Source organism: Palaemon carinicauda, chromosome 43 (genome assembly GCF_036898095.1).
Source record: "Palaemon carinicauda isolate YSFRI2023 chromosome 43, ASM3689809v2, whole genome shotgun sequence".
Classification (NCBI taxonomy): Eukaryota; Metazoa; Arthropoda; class Malacostraca; order Decapoda; family Palaemonidae; genus Palaemon; species Palaemon carinicauda.
Genome location: NC_090767.1, coordinates 25,808,748 through 25,823,320, shown reverse-complemented (window position 1 = coordinate 25,823,320; position 14,573 = coordinate 25,808,748). Strand labels below are relative to the sequence as shown.

The 14,573-nt window shown below is 55.8% G+C and overlaps 1 protein-coding gene across 2 annotated transcripts in view; it reads right to left on the bottom strand.

Annotated features, from left to right (window-relative positions):
- LOC137633404 (elongator complex protein 2-like) overlaps window positions 1-14,573 on the bottom strand; it is a 273,506-nt gene that overhangs the window by 231,624 nt on the left and 27,309 nt on the right. For both annotated transcript variants that reach the window (XM_068365630.1, XM_068365629.1), the window contains exon 3: window positions 324-451. In XM_068365630.1, coding sequence (XP_068221731.1) covers window positions 324-451 — 128 coding nt within the window. The remainder of the gene's footprint in view (window positions 1-323; window positions 452-14,573) is intronic.

Sequence of the window (14,573 nt, the reverse complement as noted above, 5' to 3'; positions counted from 1 at the left end):
AACCCTATAGAGTCCAGCCACAGCTAAACTTGTACTCTATGCAATACTCCCTTTGGCGATGCGAGAAATTCTGACGGCTGAAAAACCTCAGTTACAAATATAACAAATGCCTCAACCCCATAACACATTGGACCGATATTTCATTTATTGAATACAGTCGCTGTTGGCTTCTCAGATGCAGCAGGGATCTGGTCTTTTGATACGATACATCACAGGTCCTTGTTTTAAACACGTACATAATTATAAAACATACAGTATACCTGTAATGAAATTTTCATGGAATTAGGAGCCTTGATTGTATAACTCTAATTTCACAACAGTACCTGTTACAGGGCAAACGATCCAACAGGCGGCCATGGCAGTAGCGGCCGTCACGATGATAAGCTTCTCCTTCCCGTCTTCGTGGATGACCAATCCATCGGACATGACTACTGTACACCTTCGCTGTGTTCTGGAAATGAGAAACAAAAAAATCAATTTAGTATTAATGAATTTCTATTGATATTGTCATCAGTCAGGTCTCCTTCTTTTGCCACTTTCACCAACACTCCTAACTCCCATTCATCAGGTTTTGCCTCTTCATGCCACATTCTACTCAAGTACCACATGTGGATGAGGTCATGATGAGGGGCAGATAGATGGACAGGGTTTGGGCATGCTCTTTGCACTCCACAAGAGAGATTATAGTTCACCAAACGTTCAGCTGGGCTACACGAGGCACTAGAAGAGTTGGAAGACCCAGTCTACATGGCTGGGGACTATGAAGCGTGAAGCAGATGATGATGAATGGAGAAGTACAGTATTGAATTAAAAGCTCAAGATAGAGACGACTGGCAAAATCTAACTGAGGCCCTTTGCATTAACAGGTGTAGGAGGTGATGATGACAATTTTTACTACGAAACTATTCAATCAAAACAAATCACACAAAACTCTACAATTGTCCCAAGAACGACACCGAAACATCCCATTGTGGAAGAACCCCCAACTGGGTCTGCTGATATATTCATTCTCTTTCATCATTCAGTCCAGGCACAGACGACTATCTACACTCAAACGTGTGGTTATGGGCGAGTAGAGACAAGGAAGTGCTAATAGACGAGTGATTATGTACGTTAATAGGGATGTCTGTGCATCTAAATTGAAGAAATTATTGCTGTACTCTTCTATTACAACAACTTTTTAAGAATAAACTGTTGTATTACTAAGATGTCAAACTTACTCTGGAACTTTCTGCAATTAAAAATGACAAATTCGTAGATATTTTGTATTTTTCCTATCTATACAAACCTTAGCTATTTAATAGGGGTTATTACTTTCGGCGTAGCTGAAATGACGAGCCATTAGAATTTTAACGAGGGTTTACTACCCCACCACTAGTTAGTGGGGGGTAGAGAGGGTAGCCTGCTAACCCCCCCTCACACACACCTGTCCTTGAGCTCACTTTGCTTGGAGGTAGGACTTCAAGGGGGATAGGGCTGGCGGGCAAGTATGATTAAATAGCTAAGGTTTGTACAGTTAGGAAAAATACAAATTATCTACGAATTTGTCATTTGTTCTGTAACTGACATACAAACCACGCTATTTAATAGGGGTGACTCACCCATTAGGAAGGGTGGAAAGTCCCTGCCAGTACTGGCTTTTGGCTTTGCCCGGGGACTCAATATTTGAGTGTGTTCGCACTCAGCAATAAGGAGTCCCTGCATCCCGCTAGAACCTTGCTACGCAAGGACTGCAGCCTACGCAAGCTGTGTGTGAAGGTATAATAAAGTGTGACTCGTCCTACGAAGTTGACCTGTAGTCCTTTAGAAGGAAACTTTAGGCTAGTACTCTCCCAATACCACCTCGTCAGGGTATGGGCACGTGACAGTATTAGCTTAATACTAGGAACACAAGGAAACATGGTTTACCTGCAGTGGTTTGAGGTCAGCTGTGCAGAGAACCCAGGATGCTGCTTTCCCCAAGAGAAGGTAAGATGAAGAAAAGAATAAGGGCCAGACAAACCTTTTCATTCATGCAGACTAAGACCGGGTAACAATGCCCTCAACCTTCTGCTACTTGTCCACTAAGGAGCCTGAGGTTTTAAACCAGCTGTTGTGCAGCCACCACAGGGACAATAGAAAACGTATCGAGCCTCCTGTGGGTCACGTCGTACAGGTAGTGGGCTGTGATGGTCATCACGCTTCCACACCCCAGCTTGAAGAACCTGTGTCACTGAGAAATTTCTTTTGAAGGCCAGGGACGTAGCTACGCCCCTGACATCATGTGCTCTAGGGCGACGTGACGGAGGAGGGTCTGGATTCAGGGACAGATGGATCACCCTACGAATCCATACGGAGATGGTGTTCTTGTTGACCCTCCTCTTATTCCTCCCAGTGCTAACAATGCTTGCACCTGGGGACGGACTTCAGCCATTCTTTTGAGATATAGCCTCAGACTCCTTACTGGGCACAGTAAGAGATGGTCTGGGTCATCTGTTACAGAACGAAGACTCAAAATCCGGAAGGGGTCGAACCGAGCGTCCGGCACCCCCGGATTCAGTGTCTTAGCAATAAACTCAGGGACAAATTTTAACGTTACCTCCCCCCATAAACTCAGGGACGAATTTTAACGTTACCTCCCCCCATCCCCTTGAATGGGCGATGTCATATGAGAAACCATGAAGTTCACAGACTCGTTTGGCCGAAGCCAAAGCTAGTAGGAACACCGTCTTCCAAGTTAGGTGGCGATCTGAAGCCTGGCGTAATGGTTCATAGGGAGGTCTCTTAAGAGACCTGAGAACTCGAACCACGTTCCATGGAGGAGGTCTCACTTCCGACTGAGGGCAGGTAAGTTCATAACCTCGTATGAGTAGGGAAAGTTCCAGCGAGGAAGAAAAGTCCATTCCTTTGAGCCTGAAGGCTAGACTTAAGGCTGAGCGATAGCCTTTCACCGCCGAGACTGAAAGGCGCATTTCTTCCCGCAAATACACGAGGAACTCCGCTTAGCTGGAATAGTGGCATCGAGTGGAGAGATACCCCTTCCACGACACCAACCACAGAAAACTTTCCACTTTGCCTGGTAGACAGATGCGGATGACTTTCGCAGATGTCCAGACTTCCTAATCGCAACTTGTTGCGAAAATCCTCTCTCAGCGAGGAGATGCTGGATAGTCTCCATGCGTGAAGTCGTAGCGAAGCTACGGCTTTGTGGAAGATGTTAGCATGTGGTTGTCTGAGTAGATTGTGTCGTGGAGGGAGTTCTCTCGGAAGTTCCGTTAGGAGTTGCAGAAGGTCCGGAAACCATTCCGTGTGATGCCATAGCCGAGCTATGAGGGTCATTGGAAGATTAACTGATACTCTGGTCTTGTTGAGCACCCTCCTCATCAGACAGAACGGGGGAAAGGCGTACACGTCGATGTTGTCCCACCGTTGTTGGAAGGCATCTTGCCAGAGCGCCTTGGGATCTGGGACTGGGGAGCAGTAGAGTGGAAGCTTGAAGTTCAGCGCTGTCGCGAACAGATCCACAGTCGGGGAACCCCACAAAGTCAGGACTTTGTTGGCTACTAGATGATCCAAAGACCACTCGGTACTCACTATCTGAGACGCTCTGCTCAGATTGTCGGCGAGCACATTCCTCTTGCCTGGAATGAAACGTGCCGATAGTGGAATTGAGCGGACTTCGGACCATCTCAGTATCTCTACTGCAAGATGGGATAGCTGCTTCGAAAAGGTACCTCCTTGCTTGTTGATATAAGCCACTACTGTGGTGTTGTCGCTTATCACCACCACAGAGTGACCCGCCAGGTATTGTTGGAACTGCTGAAGGGCCAAGAAAACGGCCTTCATCTCTAAGACGATTTATATGGAGGCACTTTTCTGATTCTGACCACAGGCCTGAGGTCCTGTGGTGCAGAACGTGGGCCCCCCACCCTTTCTTTGAGGCGTCCGAAAACAGCATCAAATCCGGGGGAAGGACGAGAAGATCCACTCCTTTTCGTAGGTTCTCGTCTGTCACCCACCACTGGAGGTCCGTCCGTTCCGCAGGTCCCATAGGGATCATGACGTCCGGGGAATCGCAACCTTGATTCCACCGGCTCTTGAGTCACCACTGGAGGGATCTCATCCTGAGGCGACCGTTGGGAACTAGACAAGCCAAGGATGAGAGGTGACCGAGGAGACGTAACCACGATTGGGCTGGAAGCTCTTCTCGTCTGAGGAAAGGGCTTGCGACCCTCCTCAGCCTTGCTATCCTGTCGTCTGATGGGAAGGCTTTGTGGAGATTGGTGTCTATAATCATGCCTAGGTAAACCAGTCTTTGAGTGGGAAGCAGAGAGGACTTCTCAATATTTACCATGATCCCCAGATCCTGGCAAAGTCCCAGAAGTTTGTCTCGGTGTCGAAGAAGGGATGACTCAAAGTCTGCTAGGATCATCCAGTCGTCCAGATAATGGAGGAGACGGATGCTGATCCTGTGTGCCCACAACGATATTAGGGTGAACACTCTGGTGAAAACCTGTGGTGCTGTGGAGAGACCGAAACACAGCACCTTGAACTGGTACTTACTGTTGTCTAGGCTGAATCTTGAGTACTTCCTTGAAGACGGATGGATTGGGATCTGGAAGTACGCGTCCTTCAGATCCAGTGTACACATGAAGTCTTGCGGTCTCACTGCAAGTTTGACCGTGTCTGCGGTCTCCATGCTGAACGGAGTTTGCTTTGGTCTGGACTTCTGCCCGAAGGGCCTGCCCCCTTGCTGATCCCATGGCAAGGGAGCTCAATGACACTGGATTCGTCGTCAGGGGAGGTAGAGATGTTGTGAATCGTCCAGGAATCGGCCCCGAGTTGTTGCCACCTGTCTGCGCAACTTTGTAGGCATCCCCCGACTGGTGAACATGCAGGGGGACTGCCAATCCTAGCGTTAGTTTAAAGTAGGTTGAAAAAACTTCTAATCCTACCTTTTAAGCTATAACATAGCGATCAAATACCAAACAAAAACAAAATAAGCGAATGCCAGAAACCATATTTAGGAGTACATCACCAAGATAACTGCTAAAATCCAGGTTAATCACGAGTGAATTCTAAACGATGTTGCCAGCAATGACGGCAGAGAAGATCTGGTGAAGTATGGAATGGTTCAATCTATTTCCCGTGAGGGCGCTAGTCTACACCTGGCAACTCTATCTGCGATTGCCGCAAGTTTTTGAATTTCTGCCGGACGTCACAGACTAAAGCTATTTTTATATAACCAGCGGGTAAGTTTAATGTTTAAAAAGGGAAAGCACAAAGGGAACACGTGGAACACAATGGTGGTTTGGACGGGATGTGAGAGAGAGCGGCGAGATGTTATCTACGCCATGACCAGATGCTTACTGGAAACACAGACCTAGTAGCGCACTCTCGCGCGCTGACCCCAGGTCGCCTTAGGGCGAGTATCCATCCGCCACGGAGGGACCCAACAAGGGAAAACGGAGATACTGTATGGGGAACTACGCAAAATTCTTGGTCGGTTAGGGAGGAGATCCCAGATACTCCTAAGAAAGTAGTTCGAGGTAAGTACTCCGTGTTGGAACAACTACGAATTTGTCATTTGTTCCGTAACTGGAATACAAATCACAGTATTTAATAGGAGTGACTCACCCATTAGGAAGGGTGGACGTCCTAGCCAGTCTGGCTTTTGGCTTTGCCCGGGGACTCCTTATTTGAGTGTGTAAGCACTCAAGAAATAAGGAGTCCCTGCACCTCGCTAAACCTTGCTACGCAAGGTCTGCGGCCTACGCAAGCTGTGTGTGAAGGTATGAAGAAGTGTGACTCATCCTAGAAAGTTGTTCTGAAGTTCTTTAGATGGAAACTTGTAGACTAGGACTTTCCCAATACCACCTCGTCAGGGTATAGGGACGTAACAGTACTGTATTAATATTAATACTAGGAACACAAGGGAGTATGGTTTACCTGCCGTGGTTTGAGGTCAGCTATGCAGAGAACCCAGGATGCTGCTTTCCCCAAGAGAGGGGATGATGAAGAAAAGAATAAGGGCCAGTCAAACATTTTCATTCATGCAGACTAAAACCGGGTAACAATGCCTCCAACCTTCTGCTACTTGTCCAATAAGGAGCTTGAGGTTTTAAACCAGCTGTTGTGCAGCCACCACAGGACCGATAGAGAACTTATCGAGTCTCCTGTTGGTCACGTCTTGCAGGTAGTGGGATGTGAACGTTGTTTGACGTTTCCACACTCCAGCTTGAAGAACCTCCGTCACTGAAGAATTTCTTTTGAAGGCCAGGGACGTAGCTATGCCCCTGACATCATGTCCTCTGGGGCGACGTGACGGAGGAGGGTCTGGATTCAGTGCCAGGTCAATGACTCTGCGAATCCATGCAGAGATGGTGTTCTTGGTGACCCTCCTCTTAGTCCTTCCTGTGCTGATGAATAGTGCTGGCACACGAGGACGGGCTGCGGCTGTTCTTTTGAGGTACAGCCTCAAGCTCCTTCCTGGGCATAGTAAGAGATGGTCTAGGTCATCTGTTACAGTACGAAGACTAGAAATCCGGAAGGAGTCGAATCGAGGATCCGCGACTCTGGATTCTGAGTCTTAGCAATAAACTCAGGGACGAAGCTGAACGTTACCTCCCCCCATCCCCTTGAATGGGCAATGTCATACGAGAGACCATGAAGTTTTCTGACTCGTTTTGCCGAGGCCAAAGCTAGCAGGAACACCGTCTTCCGGGTTAGGTGGCGATCTGATGCCTGGCGTAATGGTTCATAGGGAGGTCTCTTAAGAGACCTGAGAACTCGAACCACGTTCCATGGGGGAGGTCTCACTTCCGACTGAGGGCAGGTAAGTTCATAACTACGTATAAGTAGAGAAAGTTCTAGCAATGAGGAAATGTCCATTCCTTTCAGCCTGAAGGCTAGACTTAAGGCTGAGCGACAGCCTTTCACTGCCGAGACTGAAAGGCGCATTTCTTCACGCAAATACACGAGGAACTCCCTCTCTCAGAGAGATGCTGGATAGTCTCCAGGCGTGAAGCCGTAGTGAACCTACGCCTTTGTGGAAGATGTTGGCATGTGGTTGTTTGAGTAGATTGTGTCGTGGAGGGAGTTCTCTTGGTGGCTCCGTTAGGAGTTGCAGAAGGTCCGGGAACCATTCTGCGTGATGCCACAGCGGAGCTATGAGGGTCATTGAAAGATTGACCAATGTTCTAGTCTCGTTGAGTACCCACCTCATCAGACAGAGAGGGGGGAAAGGCGTAAACATCGACGTTGTCCCAACGTTGTTGGAAAGCATCTTGCCAGAGAGCCTTGGGGTCTAGGACTGGGGAACAGTACAGCGGGAGCCTGAAGTTCAGGGCAGGTAATTTTCTGACTCTGACCAGAGGCCTGAGGTTGTGTGGTGCAGCACGTGGGCCCCCACCCTTTTTTTGAAGCGTCCGAAAACAGCATCAAATCCAGGGGGAGGACAAGAAGATCCACTCCTTTTCGTAGGTTCTCGTCTGCCACCCACAACTGGAGATCCGTCAGTTCTGCAGGTCCCATGGGGATCTGGATGTCCGGGGAGTCGTACGCTTGATTCCACCGGGACTTGAGTCGCCACTGGAGGGATCTCATCCTGAGGCGACCATTGGGAACTAGACGGGCCAGCAATGAAAGGTGACCGAGGAGACGTAACCACGATTGGGCTGGAAGTTCTTCTCGTCTGAGAAAATGTCTTGCGACCTTCCTCAGCCTTGCTATCCTGTCATCTGATGGGAAGGCTTTGTGGAGATTGGTGTCTATAATCATGCCTAGGTATACCAGTCTTTGAGTGGGAAGCAGTGAAGACTTCTCGAGATTTACCATGATCCCCAGATCTTGGCAAAGTCTCAGAAGTTTGTCTCGGTGTTGAAGAAGGGTTGACACCGAGTCTGCTAGGATTAACCAGTTGTCCAGATAACGGATGAGACGGATGCCAATCCTGTGTGCCCAAGATAATACTAGGGTGAACACTCTGGTGAAGACTTGTGGTGCTATGGAGAGACTGAAGCACAGCACCTTAAACTGGTACTTACTGTTGTCTAGGCTGAATCTTGAGTACTTCCTTGAAGACGGTTGGACTGGGATCTGGAAGTACGCATCCTTTAGGTCAGTGTGCACATGAAGTCTTGCGGTCTTACTGCTAGTCTGACCGTGTCCGCCGTCCCCATGTTGAACGGAGTTTGTTTGACAAACTTGTTCAGAGCTGAGAGGTCGATGACTGGTCTCTAGCCTCCAGACATCTTCTTTACAAGAAAGAGTCGACTGAAGAAGCCTGGGGATCCGTCGAGGACCTCTTGGAGAGTGCCCTTCTTCAACAGGGTCTGGACTTCTGCCCGAAGAGCTTGCCCCCTTGCCGATCCCATGGCAAGGGAGTTTAATGACACTGGATTCGTCGTCAGGGGAGGTAAAGATGTTATGAACGGGACGCGATATCCTACACTGATCACGGAGATTGTCCAGGAATCGGTCCCGAGTTGCTTCCACCTGTTTGAGCAACTTTGTAGGCATCCCCCCACTGGTGGAAATGCAGGGGGACTGCCTATCCTAGCGTTTGAGGCCTTGGCTGCTCCCTCTAGGATTCTTGGCTCGAGAAATTTTTGCCTTTCCTTTCTTTGACAGGAAAGGGTTTAGACACCAAGGTCTTCGCTGCTGTTGTCGTCGAAGTGGTCCTGACTGGACGGAACTGCTGTGGTGCTGGAGGCTTATAGGGCTTGGATGTTAAAGCCCTATGAAGGAGGAGGGAGTCTTGATGAGACTTCCTCCACCTCTCAGCGGCATGTTCCACATCCTTAGGCTCGAACAAGACGGATCCCTCTAGGGAGGAAAATGTCTGAGCCTATTGATCTCGGCGCTAGGGACCTTCTGATGGAATCTCTCAGCTACTGCATCCCGACGTTTCAGGATGGTATTTGCCCACAAGTTCGAGACTTGGTGGGCCAGAAACTCGATTGTGCGAGTACCTGAGAGCAAAAAGGTTTCCATAGCCTTCCTGGTACGTTCCTTGGAAAAGTCCTCGGAACGTATCAGGATACCTAAGGTCCCCAACCAGATATCGAGCCACGAAGTGGCTTGCATAGCACACTTCGCAACTTTCTCCTGGTTGAGGATCTCGGCTGCCGAGAACGAGACCTGCCGGTTGGAGAGTCTCTCAAGAGGGACTCCCCTGGTTAGCTCTTCCAGCAAGTGGTGAAGATTAAGAGCTAAACAAGGCTCCTCTAAGATCTCGAAGTACCTCCTCTGCTGTACGCAAGGAGGTGCGAGGAGCTTGTTGGTGGTACCGGAACGGTTGGAGGAGGACACCTCGGAGAGCAGTTGTGAGATCTTGTCTCTGGTACTCTTTACCCCCTGAGACCAGGGCAGGGCTGCACTGGTCTTAGAGGGTTTTTGAGTACCAAAGACACGGTCTAAGACTATGTCTCTGCCCTCTCGAGGAGGGATCTCTGGGTCGGAAAACCCGTTGAGTGCCCTCAGAGTCAGAACTTGACAAAACGCATGTTCTGACTCTTGCTGGTCTCCCCCTGCTCTAGAACTTGCAGCGAAGTCTCCTTCTATCCCCGAAGGCTCTTCTTGGTGAGAGTCGCGGCCATTTCCTGAGTGGCTAGTTGACTCCATGGTAGTCCTAGTAGAGGACTTCGGCAATGTTTTGGAGACTTTAGATTCCTTCCTGGGAAGGATATAAGACTCCATCATTGACGAGGGTGGCATGTTCCTTCCAATCCCCGACTGAGTAGACCCCTCAGCGCGAAGAGAGGTTTCCTCTATTGGTGCGATGGGGGAAAGCCTCTCCTTGCGTGATTCCCTTGGGGACAGGAAATCTTCGTCCGAAAGGGAAGGAGAGGCAGTAAGAGGACTAGAAGGAACCGGCCTCGAAGGTCTGCATGGAGTCAGTTTCGCCCTTGGAGAAGTGACCGTGTCTGGAACTCCTCTTTTTCTCTTCAAAGGAGTAGAAGCAATGGTTCTATGTCCCAATTCAGAGAGGACAGGCTTGAAAGCCTGAGTTACGGCTCTGATCAGGGCACCGAACCAGGGCTGTTGGCTGACAGACGCGCTGTCAGACATACCCTTTGTAGGGACAGGGATTGAAGGGTCCCTGGGAGGAGTCACCATCATTGGTGGGTTCGCCTGTGGTAGCTTTGGGATCCTGGACCCCTCTGGATGTTTCCCTTCTCCCAAAATGCGCGGTGGTATGCGCTTGCGGGGAGGGGAATGAGGCGATGGCGACCTTGCCGTACGTTGTTCAGTAATCTCGCACGGGGGGAGAATAATGGCGCTCGCGCGGGGGAGAATAATGGCGCTCGCGCGGGGGGGGAGAATAATGGCGCTCGCGCGGGGGGGGAGAATAATGGCGCTCGCGCGGGGGGGAGAATAATGGCGCTCGCGCGGGGGAGAATAATGGCGCTCGCGCGGGGGAGAATAATGGCGCTCGCGCGGGGGGGAGAATAATGGCGCTCGCGCGGGGGAGAATAATGGCGCTCGCGCGGGGGAGAATAATGGCGCTCGCGCGGGGGAGAATAATGGCGCTCGCGCGGGGGAGAATAATGGCGCTCGCGCGGGGGGGAGAATAATGGCGCTCGCGCGGGGGAGAATAATGGCGCTCGCGCGGGGGGGGAGAATAATGGCGCTCGCGCGGGGGGGAGAATAATGGCGCTCGCGCGGGGGAGAATATGGCGCTCGCGCGGGGGGGAGAATATGGCGCTCGCGCGGGGGGGAGAATAGTGGCGCTCGCGCGGGGGGAGAATAGTGGCGCTCGCGCGGGGGGGGGAGAATAGTGGCGCTCGCGCGGGGGGGAGAATATGGCGCTCGCGCGGGGGGAGAATATGGCGCGCGCGGGGGGAGAATAATGGCGCGCGCGGGGGAGAATATGGCGCTCGCGCGGGGGGGGAGAATAGTGGCGCTCGCGCGGGGGGGAGAATAGTGGCGCTCGCGCGGGGGGGGGAGAATATGGCGCTCGCGCGGGGGGGGAGAATAGTGGCGCTCGCGCGGGGGGGGAGAATAGTGGCGCTCGCGCGGGGGGGGAGAATAGTGGCGCTCGCGCGGGGGGGAGAATAGTGGCGCTCGCGCGGGGGGGGGAATAGTGGCGCTCGCGCGGGGGGGGGAATAGTGGCGCTCGCGCGGGGGGGGAGAATAGTGGCGCTCGCGGGGGGGGAGAAAAGTGGCGCTCGCGCGGGGGGGAGAAAAGTGGCGCTCGTGCGGGGGGGAGAATAGTGGCGCTCGCGCGGGGGGGAGAATAGTGGCGCTCGCGCGGGGGGGGGGAGAATAGTGGCGCTTGCGCGGGGGGGGGGAGAATAGTGGCGCTCGCGCGGGGGGGGGGGGGGGAGAATAGTGGCGCTCGCGCGGGGGGGAGAATAGTGGCGCTCGCGCGGGGGGGGAGAATAGTGGCGCTCGCGCGGGGGGGGGGGGGGGGAGAATAGTGGCGCTCGCGCAGGGGGGGAGAATAGTGGCGCTCGCGCGGGGGGGAGAATAGTGGCGCTCGCGCGGGGGGGGGGGGGAGAATAATGGCGCTCGCGCGGGGGGGAGAATAATGGCGCTCGCGCGGGGGGGAGAATAATGGCGCTCGCGCGGGGGGGAGAATAATGGCGCTCGCGCGGGGGGGAGAATAATGGCGCTCGCGCGGGGGAGAATAATGGCGCTCGCGCGGGGGGGAGAATAATGGCGCTCGCGCGGGGGGGAGAATAATGGCGCTCGCGCGGGGGGGGAGAATAATGGCGCTCGCGCGGGGGGGAGAATAATGGCGCTCGCGCGGGGGAGAATAATGGCGCTCGCGCGGGGGGGGAGAATAATGGCGCTCGCGCGGGGGGGAGAATAATGGCGCTCGCGCGGGGGGGGGGGTGAGAATAATGGCGCTCGCGCGGGGGGGAGAATAATGGCGCGCGCGCGGGGGGGGGAGGATAATTGCGCGCGCGCGGGGGGGAGAATAATGGCGCGCGCGCGGGGGGAGAATAATGGCGCGCGCGCGGGGGGGAGAATAATGGCGCGCGCGCGGGGGGAGAATAATGGGGCGCGCGCGGGGGGGGAGAATAATGGGGCGCGCGCGGGGGGGAGAATAGTGGCGCGCGCGCGGGGGGGAGAATAGTGGCACGCTCGCGGGGGGGAGAATAGTGGCACGCTCGCGGGGGGGGAGAATAGTGGCGCTCGCGCGGGGGGGAGAATAGTGGCGCTCGCGCGGGGGGGAGAATAGTGGCGCTCGCGCGGGGGGAGAATAGTGGCGCTCGCGCGGGGGGGAGAATAGTGGCGCTCGCGCGGGGGGGAGAATAGTGGCGCTCGCGCGGGGGGGAGAATAGTGGCGCTCGCGCGGGGGGGAGAATAGTGGCGCTCGCGCGGGGGGGAGAATAGTGGCGCTCGCGCGGGGGGGAGAATAGTGGCGCTCGCGCGGGGGGGAGAATAGTGGCGCTCGCGCGGGGGGGGGAGAATAGTGGCGCTCGCGGGGGGGGGAGAATAGTGGCGCTCGCGCGGGGGGGGAGAATAGTGGCGCTCGCGCGGGGGGGGAGAATAATGGCGCTCGCGCGGGGGGGAGAATAATGGCGCTCGCGCGGGGGGAGAATAATGGCGCTCGCGCGGGGGGGGAGAATAATGGCGCTCGCGCGGGGGGGAGAATAATGGCGCTCGCGCGGGGGGGAGAATAATGGCGCTCGCGCGGGGGGGAGAATAATGGCGCTCGCGCGGGGGGGAGAATAATGGCGCTCGCGCGGGGGGGGAAAATAATGGCGCTCGCGCGGGGGGGGGAGAATAATGGCGCTCGCGCGGGGGGGGAGAATAATGGCGCTCGCGCTGGGGGGGAGAATAATGGCGCGCGCGCGGGGGGGGAGAATAATGGCGCGCACGCGGGGGGGGGAGAATAATGGCGCGCACGCGGGGGGGGAGAATAATGGCGCGCGCGCAGGGGGGGAGAATAATGGCGCGCGCGCGGGGGGGGAGAATAATGGCGCTCGCGCGGGGGGGAGAATAATGGCGCTCGCGCGGGGGGGAGAATAATGGCGCTCGCGCGGGGGGGAGAATAATGGCGCTCGCGCGGGGGGGAGAATAATGGCGCTCGCGCGGGGGGGGAGAATAATGGCGCTCGCGCGGGGGGGGGAGAATAATGGCGCTCGCGCGGGGGGGAAAATAATGGCGCTCGCGCGGGGGGGGGGAGAATAATGGCGCTCGCGCGGGGGGGGAGAATAATGGCGCTCGCGCTGGGGGGGAGAATAATGGCGCGCGGCGGGGGGGAGAATAATGGCGCGCAGCGGGGGGGGGGGAGAATAATGGCGCGCACGCGGGGGGGGAGAATAATGGCGGCGCGCGGGGGGAGAATAATGGCGCTTGCGCGTGGGGGAGAATAATGGCGCGCGCGCGGGGGGGGAGAATAATGGCGCGCGCGGGGAGGGAGAATAATGGCGCGCGCGGGGGGGGGAGAATAATGGCGCGCGCGGGGGGGGGGGGAGAATAATGGCGCTCGCGGGGGGGGGGAGAATAATGGCGCGCGCGCGGGGGGGAGAATAATGGCGTGCGCGCGGGGGGGGAGAATAATGGCGCGCGCGCGGGGGGGGGGAGAATAATGGCGCGCGGGGGGGAGAATAATGGCGCGCGCGGGGGGAAGAATAATGGCGCGCGCGGGGGGAAGAATAATGGCGCGCGCGCGGGTGGGAGAATAATGGCGCGCGCGCGGGGGGGAGAATAATGGCGCGCGCGCGGGGGGGAGAATAATGGCGCGCGCGGGGGGGAGAATAATGCGCGCGCGCGGGGGGAGAATAATGGCGCGCGCGCGGGGGGAGAATAATGGCGCGCGCGCGGGGGGGGAGAATAATGGCGCGCGCGCGGGGGGGAGAATAATGGCGCGCGCGCGGGGGGGGAGAATAATGGCGCGCGCGCGGGGGGGGGGAGAATAATGGCTGCGCGCGCGGGGGGGAGAATAATGAGCGCGCGCGCAGGGGGGGAGAATAATGGCGCCGCGCGCGCGGGGGAGAATAATGGCGCGCGCGCGGGGGGGAGAATAATGGCGCTGCGCGCGGGGGTGGAGAATAATGGCGCGAGCGCGGGGGGGAGAATAATGGCACGCGCGCGGGGGGGAGAATAATGGCACGCGCGCGGGGGGGAGAATAATGGCACGCGCGCGGGGGGGGGAGAATAATGGCGGCGCGCGCGGGGGGGGGAGAATAATGGCGCTCGCGCGGGGGGGGGAGAATAATGGCGCTCGCGCGGGGGGGAGAATAATGGCGCTCGCGCGGGGGGGGAGAATAATGGCGCTCGCGCGGGGGGGGAGAATAAAGGCGCTCGCGCGGGGGGGGGGGGAGAATAATGGCGCTCGCGCGGGGGGGGGGGGCAGAATAATGGCGCTCGCGCGGGGGGGGGGGCAGAATAATGGCGCTCGCGCGGGGGGGGGGGGAGGATAATGGCGCTCGCGCGGGGGGGAGAATAATGGCGCTCGCGCGGGGGGGAGAATAATGGCGCTCGCGCGGGGGGGGAGAATAATGGCGCTCGCGCGGGGGGGAGAATAATGGCGCTCGCGCGGGGGGGAGAATAATGGCGCTCGCGCGGGGGGGAGAATAATGGCTCTCGCGCGGGGGGGGAGAATAACGGCTCTCGCGCGGGGTGGAGAATAATGG